Source organism: Triticum dicoccoides, chromosome 2A (assembly GCF_002162155.2).
Source record: "Triticum dicoccoides isolate Atlit2015 ecotype Zavitan chromosome 2A, WEW_v2.0, whole genome shotgun sequence".
NCBI classification, from domain to species: domain Eukaryota; kingdom Viridiplantae; phylum Streptophyta; class Magnoliopsida; order Poales; family Poaceae; genus Triticum; species Triticum dicoccoides.
Window position 1 is genome coordinate 457214444 of NC_041382.1, and position 9649 is coordinate 457224092.

The window sequence follows — 9649 nt, forward strand, 5'->3', positions numbered from 1 at the left end:
TGTGAATAGGTCCTCTGTTTTTCACTCATTCCAGACTACCGATGAAGTTCATGTGTTTATTGAAATGAACATTGCCTTCAATAGTGGCTATATCATTTGGTTCTTGAATGTGACGCTGTCTTGAAATTATTGCTTCTTAGCTGCAACATATGACAACTGTACTATGTTGCGAAACAAAATCAATTCCTGTACGTTTTTGGAACTCCAAATTCAACTTTAGCACTGCATCACAGTAGCTTAACATACCCTAAAAAACAGTGCCATAACAAGGCAAATAAATAAATAAATTCAGCCTTATTAGTGAAGTGTGCATACTGAAGTGAGCTATTTACCAGGCAGAAGTACCTATCACCCCATTGGTGGAGCAAAGTTCTGCAGGTAAAGCGTTGCCGAGTACACCATCACAAATGATCAAAACTCCAATTCCATATGTAAGTATAGGAAATGTGCCTAGTTCTTGTGGTACTAATTGATTCTGAGTGTTGCCTGTATATTTATATGTTTTATCAGCATACTAGAATATGATCCCCAATCAATCACGCTGCTGTCAGTTCGAAAATAATTGCTTGAAAATAATTAAATTATACTCAATGAACCAAGCAACTTCTGCAAAGGCTACACTATCTGAAACTATGCTGACTTTGAAATCAGAATACTACCTGCAGTCAAGCCGTGTGTATATTATGAATCAATTTATGTTTGAACGTATTATTTTTTGCTTGTATTGGAAATGCTATGATGATTTCTAACATCTCATTGATTTATTCATTAAAAGGGACGATCTCCACTTCCTCGTAATAAGGATAAGGTGTTATCTGTTGCCACACCCGAAACTCCCAAACTGAGAAGCTCTAGATCAGGTTTGGTTTCTGAATGTCTATTTGTACAAATCATTTATCTATTTTGATACAGGAAAGGGACATTCTTTTCAGGTCGACTGATAGTTCCACGTTTGGATCCAGGAACACAAAATATTATCTATGACGCGGTTAGTAACCGCATAACCATGTCCATAGATGTTTGTTTTGGTTTTATGCATCTGGTATGAGTTATAAGTTTTGCAGTCAACTCAGAAATTTATGTATCTTATGTGGATAAGAGCTAGTTATGTGAAGTTAAATTACCAAGTATCACAATGTCACAAGCCATTTGGTGTTTTTATTTGTCGGCATTCCAGATCTAGTTGTCGTTGCAGCTTATTACCAGTTCAACCCACTTCGATGTCCCAATGATACTTTGAAATGGAAGCCAGCAGCCTCGGATGGCTCCGCTCCCACCCTCTAGCTCCTCCAAGCCCCCGCTGCCTGCCGCCGACGCCCCCGCCGGCCGCCCGCCTCCCAGCCTCCCCCGCCCCCTGCCATGGAATCACCTGGCACTGCCCCTGTCGACCGCCGGGCGACCCTCTCCGGCGAGCGCGTGTCCTTCGGTGACTGCTGGCTCAGCTCGGAGAGTGAGTCCTCGGCGCGCTCATACAGGGACGTCGCCCTCACCCCTCCGGCGCCTGCTACTTCGCCGGTACCTGGGGCCCCTGGCCGCGTCGCGCTGGTTGCCCGCATGCCTGCCAGGCAACGGCTTGGACCCCGCTCAGAAGTCCACCGCGTCTCTGGCGGGGCTGTGCTTGACGCTGATGGGTTCCAGCAGCCGCGACGCAGGAACCGACACCGCCGTCCGCGCCAGGACGGCACCCCCAGCTCCTCACCTCCCCGCCGCCGCAGCCCATCGCCGGAGGAGATTGCCGGGCTGTGTTTTCGCTGCCTCGACCACCGCCACCGGGTGAGGGACTGCACCAACGACGTCCGGTTGAGGCGCTGCCTCGCCTCTGGCCACGAATCCCGCGACTGCGACAGCCGGCGCCACGGCGACGCGCGGCCTCCACGTGTCGCCCCAGGCAGGGACGGCCCGCCACTGGCGCCCCCAGCGCGCCGCCGCGCCCCCACCTCCCCGGCGCCGCCTGCGCTTCCCCAGCTGGTCCAGGCTCCCCCTCCGCGGCCCGACGTACCCGTGCGTGTCATCATGGCGCAATCCGCAGAGATGGAGGAGGCCGAGCGGGTCCATGGCCGCGCAATGGTGGCTTCCATCACCGGCAACAGGCCGCAGGTGACCGCGGCTGAGGTGGCCGAGCTGCTCTACCGCTCCCTCGAGCTCTTCGAAGGCGATTTCACCGTCCATGAGCACCACCCCGAAGACTTCCTCATCCTCTTCTCCTCCCTGGACACCATGCGCCGGCTCAATGGCGAGCATTTCATCAGCTCGCCGCGCTTCGCGCTGTCGCTTCGGCCATGGTGCAAGCTCGCGCATGCCGGCGCCGGCGTGTTCGAATACCGCGTCGAGCTCGAGCTCCGTGGCATTCCCGCCCAAGCCTGGCATCTTTCCACCGCCGAGCACGTTCTTGGGGAGAGCTGCTGGATCAAGAGGTTACACCCCCACACGCGCTCTCGCGAGAACCTGGCCGTCTTTCGGCTTTCCGGCCGTGTGCACAACCCCGCCGACGTCTGCCGTGCCGCCATCCTGGAGATCGTCGAGCTCCTGCCGTCTCGTGTGCCCTCGAAGGCGCCGGTGGTCAGGACGCTCACGTACCCCATCTCCATTGTGCTCGTACGTGCGGCTCCGCTTGGGGCGCCCCCTCCCGGTGCCCAGGCCAACAGCGACGACCCCGGCCGCGATGGCGCCGGTAATGGGCATGGCCAGGGCCAGGGCTCCGGACCTGGTCGGGCGCGACGCCGTGGCCGGAAGCGCAGGCGGTCTAACGCTGCGCCGGACGGCCGGGCCGACGGCATGGCCATGGACGCGTTCACTTGGCACGCCGGCGACCGCTCAAGGCGAGCCGATGGGACGAGCATGGCGACCTCCTGGCCCCGGCCGGCGGCAGCGGCGGCGGTGCCACCCGCCTTGCCGACGCGGGATGGCATGTTGTCATGGTCGGGTCCGTCGGGCCTCGCTAGTTCTCGTCACCGAGCCAAACGAGGAAAAAGAAGGGCCCCGCAAGGGCAGGCTTTGGAGGCAGGCCTGACGCACACGTCTGTCGAGCCCGCTGACGACGCCACGACAGTTGTGTCGAGGCCAGCTGGCGAACTCCCACTGGTAGCGGGTGCGCAGGAGAGCCCCGGAATTTCAAACACTGGCTCTCCCCATGATCCCGAGGACGATCCTGCCGGCCCCACCCCTGCCGCTGCTGACCCGACGCCGTGTCGGGACCTTGCCCTTTTGAGCCAGGTCCCAGACTCGCAGCCTGTGGCGCCAGTTGGTTTAGGAGAGCCAGGATCGCCTGCCGCCTTGTCGGGGCAAAGTGGCATCTCGCCCGCTCCTGTCGCCCGGGCCGCTGACCAGTCACCGCAGCCCCACGATCACACCACGGCGATTTCGGCGGGAAGAGACGCCCTCGTTGCCGCCTCCATCGCCATCGTGCCGGCGCCCGCGCCCCCCTCTGAAGTTTGGGTCCCCCCTCCTCCCACGACTGCCGATGGGCCAAATGAGGCTGGGCCGCCAACAGCCGAGCCCGCAACTCCTGCGCCGACGCCCCCAGTGGCCGCTGTCGGGCCCCCAGTCACCAGATCACCGGTGCCCACTGCCCAGAGCCCAATCTCCATCCTACAGCGTCCCCGTGGCCACTCTGTGCTCGCGCCCACCCCTGATCGCCGCCCGCCTGTCGCCGGCCCCCGTTCGCCTGCGTCTGGTCGGTTTGCCTCGCCACCAATCACTATGCGGCGATCGCGCAGCCGTGCTACTTCGCAACAGGCATGGACGCTTGGCGAGTTTCTGGCTGCGGCCAGGAAGCACATCAGTGCGTCGCTACCGACACCTGGGAAGCGGCCACGTCGGCCCCTCCAGACCGGCATCCTCCAGCAGCTCCACCCCTGACGCGCCATCTTGGCGATCTCCCTTTACGCCGACGACGTGATGCTCTTCTGTCACGCCACAACCGAGGAGGTCTCCGCTGTCAAAGGCATCCTGACGTGTTTGGCACGGCTTCTCTGCTCCAGGTGAACTACACCAAGAGTTCTGTCACGGTTCTCCACGGAGATGATCCTGACGCGGGACTGATGGAGCTGCTCGGGTGCCCTGTGGTGACGCTGCCGATCACCTATTTAGGCATCCCGCTCACCACCCGTCGCCCTTCCGCGGCCCAGCTGCAACCTCTCGTCGACGCGGTGGCGGGCCGGCTCCCTACCTGGAAGGCATGGCTGATGAACAAGGCTGGTCGGCTGGCGCTTGTCAAGTCGGTGCTCAACGCTATCCCAATTCACCAATTGCTCGCACTCGCACCCCCCAAGAAAACCCTGAAGCAACTTGAGAAGATTCAACGAGGTTTTCTTTGGGCCGGCCGCGCGGACGCCCATGGTGGTCACTGTCATGTCAATTGGCGCCGGGTCTGCCGCCCGCTCGAATATGGTGGCCTAGGTGTCCGGGATCTCGAGCGCACGGGGCTCGTGCTCCGGCTACGTTGGCTATGGCTTGCGTGTACGGACACTGAGCGCGCATGGCAGGGGCTGGACCTGCAGTTTTCGTTCGAAGAGCGTGCCCTCTTTCATGCCTCCACGACCATGGCCATTGGGGACGGCTCGACCGCCCTCTTTTGGGAGGACCGCTGGCTCGGCGGCCAGTCCGTCCGCGAGCTTGCGCCCATGCTCTTCCAGTGCATCCCCAAGCATCTCCGGAAAGTGAGAATGGTGGCGGAGGCCTTGGCCGGCAACAGCTGGGCGCGCGACATCCGTGGGCTGCTCGGCCTCCCCAAGATTGGACAGTACCTGAAGCTCTGGCACCTTGTGCAGCACGTAGAGCTGTCCAACGAGCCGGACAAGCTACTCTGGAGCTGGACCGCTAACGGCGTGTACACTGCTCAGTCCTGCTACCGGGCATCCTTCCAGGGCGCGACGGGCTGCCACTCCTGGAAACTCATTTGGAGGAGCTGGGCACCGCCAAGAGTGAAATTTTTCCACTGGCTGGCCTTTCAAGATCGCTGTTGGACCGCGGAGCGGCTTGCACGCCGTGGCCTGCAGCACCACCTGCGATGCCTCCTATGCGACCAAGAGCCGGAGACGATCAGACACCTGATGCTCGCGTGCCCCTTCGCTAGGCACACATGGCATGAGATCCTAGCTTGGCTGCGCTTACCGGCGCCGACGCCCGAGCACGACGACTCGATCATGGACTGGTGGCTGCGCGCGGACTCCACACCGCCAGCGCTCCGCAAGGCGCTGAAATCTGTGGCGCTTTTGGTGCCGTGGATGATCTGGAAGCATAGGAACGCGTGCGTTTTTGACCATGTGAGCCCATCGCTCAATGAGCTTGTCGACCGGATCAAGGACGAGGCCCGATGTTGGGCAAAAGCCGGGGCTCAAGGGCTCAGGGTCGTTTTGCCATCATCATGGGATGTCCACCGATCATCTGACAACTGTGTAAACCTGCCTCCTAGGAGGATGTAAATTCCCTATCTTTCCAATGCAATGAAACGCAAAGGCCATTTGCGTTTTCTCAAAAAATGATACTTTGAAATGTTGTAATGGTATGACATTGACATGCTAATAGACTATTTTTAGAGGGAATATGCTAATAGCCTCTAGTAGAACCTTCTACATATCCTGTGGTAGTTAAAATTTGGTAATTTTGATTGAGCAACGGGCCATTTAGTTTACAGACTTTGATTTGCTTCACCGTGTTACCCGGCAGCATCTGATTCGCGGTACAGATTCGGTTAAGTGAGTTAACTGGGAGTGTTGATTTGGCGATCTCTGTTTAAGTGATCTAATCTGGCCCTCGGTGAGGAATCGTACAACAGTGGATGAGACTCGCCAGAGAGGAAAACTACAGCGGCACGCGGCTCGGGAGTCCTTGATGTCGTCAACCGAGCGGTCAACAGCGACGATGCGCTCGTGGACGAGGTATGGAATGGGATGGCGAGGTCGAGGCTCCTCTTAGAGAACTTGGGAGGTCCTCTGGTGCCGGGGAAGAGTGACTGGAGTTCGCCGGAGCGGAGGTGGAGCTCAGGCTTTGTGGTTTGCGTGCTCCATGCTCCAAGACATCCTGGAGAGAAACCAAGGTATCAAACGTGTGTGCATGGGCGAGGTAGAGGGAAAGGAGGAAATAGGAGAGAGGCGGGGCTCGGGCTTCGTCGTATGTGGAGAAACCAAGGTGTCAAAGCGTGTGCACGGGTGAGGTAGAGAGAAAGGAGGAAATAGAAGGGCAAGGGCTGCTATGACGTCAAGGCAAGCTTCGTCGGATGTCAAGGCAAGCTTCGTCGGATGTTGAGACAAGCTTCTTCTGATGCCGTGGCAGAGCTCAAAGTCTGGCGAGCGGTTCTAGGAGAAATAAGGCGGAGCTTCGTCGTGGTTTGATGGGAAAGACGAGGCCAGGAATGGGGCGTGCCTGAGTGCGCCTTTTATTCCAGGGGAGGTCGGTTCGGTGTGAGGCGTGGAGCTCAGTGGTGGACATTAACGGCGTGCTCAATCCGCGGCCATTAATGTGCCTTTAAGGCGTACTACCTCCGTCCGGGTTTATTGGCCCCCTTCGTGTTTTGTGCCAAATTTTGACCATATATTTAACTAATAAAATGTTAATGCATGTCACAAAAAACTATATCGTTGGATTCGTGTTTGAACATAGTTCCTGATAATATTATTTTTGTTATGTATAATTTATATTTTATTCGTTAAAATCATAGTCAAATTATGACCCTAAATACGAGGGGGACGAATAAACCAGAACGGAGGTAGTAGTATGGAGGGGAGAGGTAGCGGCAGTGCACGGGTGCTTCTGGAGGGTTCTTCAGGCCTGAGAGAGGAAGGGAAACGGCAGCCATCGTGGGGTTGCCGCTGTCGGCCGACGTTAGCTGGGGTTAAAGATGACACGGCAGGCTTGCTCTTCAGTGAGAGAGGGGTGTTAACTGGGCTGGGCCTCGATTGGGATGCACACAACGCAGGAAATAGAGAGATAGGAATGGGCCGACCAGATTTGGCCCAGTAGGCTAGAGTTCCTGTTTCTGGTTATTTCTTTTCTAGTTCTATTTTCAGAAATGATTTTGATACTTAAAATATCAAGCCATTTCCTTAAAAAATTGCACATCGGCAAAATCATTTAAGGGTATTATAAATTCCTAAAAATAGTTTTAGGGTTTTATAAATACCCAAAATGATTTAAACTTCAAACTTGGTAGGGTCCATTGGGAGATGTCATTTTATCTCCTCTCTTATTTGGTTAGGATCAACATCCAACTAAAATCCAAATAGTATATTGGAAAGTCATATTATTCCCACTTACTGAAATATGGTTTGAAAATATCCAAATGAAAATATTAAATCCTTTTAAGTTTAAATAACTCCTTCGAGCCAAAAATTATATTTGTTGGATAGTTATATTATTCCAACTTGTTTGACATGGCTTGAAAGGTTTAAATAAATACTCAAAAAAATTAATTCCTTCTAAATTTCAAACAACTCAATCAATAATATTATTTAATTACTTTATTAACATTTCAAATTTTTGGGATGTTACATATATTGAAAGCCTTGGCAAGCAGACGTTGGCTCGTACCTCGTGCTGTTGAGGAAGCTGTGCTAAACCTTGCACGAGGCATGCTATGTTCCTCACAAGCTAATCCAACATCATGTTTTTCTCATTACTGCCCCATTTTCCAGTGTGTGGACAAAGCCTAAGGACAGTCTTGGCACCTTGAAGTCTTAATTTTCTGCCAGTATACTTGCACTGATGAGCCCATGCAAAATGCCTCGGGATTCAGAGATAACCAATGCTTTTCCGTGTTCCTTCTGCTGGCAGGGTACAATTCGGAACCACCTGCTAAGAGGAGGTCTCGGTGTTCATCCTCCGACCATGGCAGGTTGCTGCTATTCTGATAGGAGATGTCCTTGAGATGGTTCAAGGGTTTGTGGTAAACTATGGAGATTATTTTACCCTTCCACAAGAACCATGAAGCAAAACGTCTGACTTAACATGTGACTGGTTCAGATGGAGGGACTCGCCATCAAAGTTCTCGCGCTGAGCATTCCCCTGTTGCAATTACTTGTTGAATGGAAGAATGTGGGAAGTAACTTTGAAGAACTTGAATAATCTTGGAAGAATGTGGGAAGTAACTTTGAAGAACTTGAATGGAAGTGATCTTTCATGTTGTTTTTACTATTACTATAGTAACTACTCCCTCCGTTCACTATTATAAGTTTTTTTTTTTGATCCGGATGTATATAGACGCATTTTAGTATGTTTGTTCACTCATTTCAGTTTGTATGTAGTCCATATCAAAATATGCAAAACATCTTATATTTGTGAATGGAGGGAGTAGATAATATCCCACACCTTGCTGCAGGACTTGATAGCAATATATAATCAATGAGATTTGGTTACATGTAACATGGATGTTTGGATTAATTATATTTGAATTGTGACTGAAAATATGATCGCACACCTTGCTGCAGGACTTGATAGCAATATATAATCAATGAGATTTGGTTACATGTAACATGGATGTTTGGATTAATTATATTTGAATTGTGACTGAAAATATGCATGATTTATTGTGTACTTGTAAATATTTTCTAATATAAGCACCATAATAAAATGCAGGGTTGCATGGTGAATGGGTCTTTTTTCTGTGCATAAGTATGTTGAGATGACAATTTACGTGTTGAGAGAAACATCTACTATGTTAATAACTTAATACTAGAGAAGAACATCGTTTTGCATATGTTCCAACTTCCAAGCTAGCCTTAATGAATATTACTACAACTAACTGTTGGAAATATGCCCTAGAAGCACTATAAAGTGATTATTATTATATTTCCTTAATCATGACAAAGGTTTATTATTCAAGCTATAATTGTATTGATCGGAAACTTAAATACATGTGTGAATACATAAACAAATACCAAAGTAAGCCTCTACTAGACTAGTTCGTTCATCAAAAGATGGTTAACGTTTCCGGACCATAGATATGAGTTGTCGTTTGATAACGGGATCACATCATTAGGAGAATGATGTGATGGACAAGACCTATCCGTTAGCATAGCATATGATCGTTCAGTTTTTGCTACTGCTTTCTTAATGTCAAATACATGTTCCTTTGACCATGAGATCTGCAACTCCCGAACTTCGGAGGAATGCCTTGTGTGTATCAAATGTCACTTCGTAACTGGGTGATCATAAATGTGCTCTACAAGTATCTCCGAAGGTATCTGTTGAGGGCATGGATCAATATTGGGATTTGTCATTCCGTATGATGGAAATGTATCTCTGGGCCCTCTCGGTAATACAACATCACAAGAAGCTTGCAAGCAAAGTGACTAAGGAGTTAGTTACAAGATGATATATTACGGAACGAGTAAAGAGACTTACTGATAACGAGATTAAACTAGGTATGATGATACTGACGATCGAATCTCGGGCAAGTACCATACCGACGGACAAAGGAAACTATGTATGTTGTCATAAAGGTCTGACTGATAAAGATCTTCATAGAATATATAGGAACCAATATGGGCATCCAGGTCCCGCTATTGGTTATTGACCGGAGAAGCGTCTTGGTCATGCCTACATCATTCTCGAACCCATAGGATCCGCACGCTTAACGTTCATTGACGATATAGTATTATATGAGTTATGTATGTTGGTGACCAAATATTGTTCAGAGTCTTGGATGAGATCA

The 9649-nt window shown here is 51.5% G+C and overlaps 1 protein-coding gene across 7 annotated transcripts in view; it reads left to right on the plus strand.

Annotated features, from left to right (window-relative positions):
• Positions 1–8383, plus strand: part of LOC119354888 — a 13537-nt gene extending 5154 nt beyond the window's left edge. The window contains exons 6-10 of one of the 7 annotated variants that reach the window (XM_037621648.1): positions 336–431; positions 776–860; positions 933–1042; positions 7771–7882; positions 7960–8383. In XM_037621648.1, the coding sequence (XP_037477545.1) occupies positions 336–431; positions 776–860; positions 933–1042; positions 7771–7863 (384 nt within the window). In that variant the 3' untranslated portion in view covers positions 7864–7882; positions 7960–8383. Of the gene's footprint in view, positions 1–335; positions 432–775; positions 861–912; positions 1043–7770 lie in introns of all 7 variants that reach the window. The other 6 variants (XM_037621650.1, XR_005171321.1, XM_037621651.1 and 3 more) reach the window with 6 other exon arrangements.
• The last annotated feature ends 1266 nt before the right edge of the window (positions 8384–9649 follow it).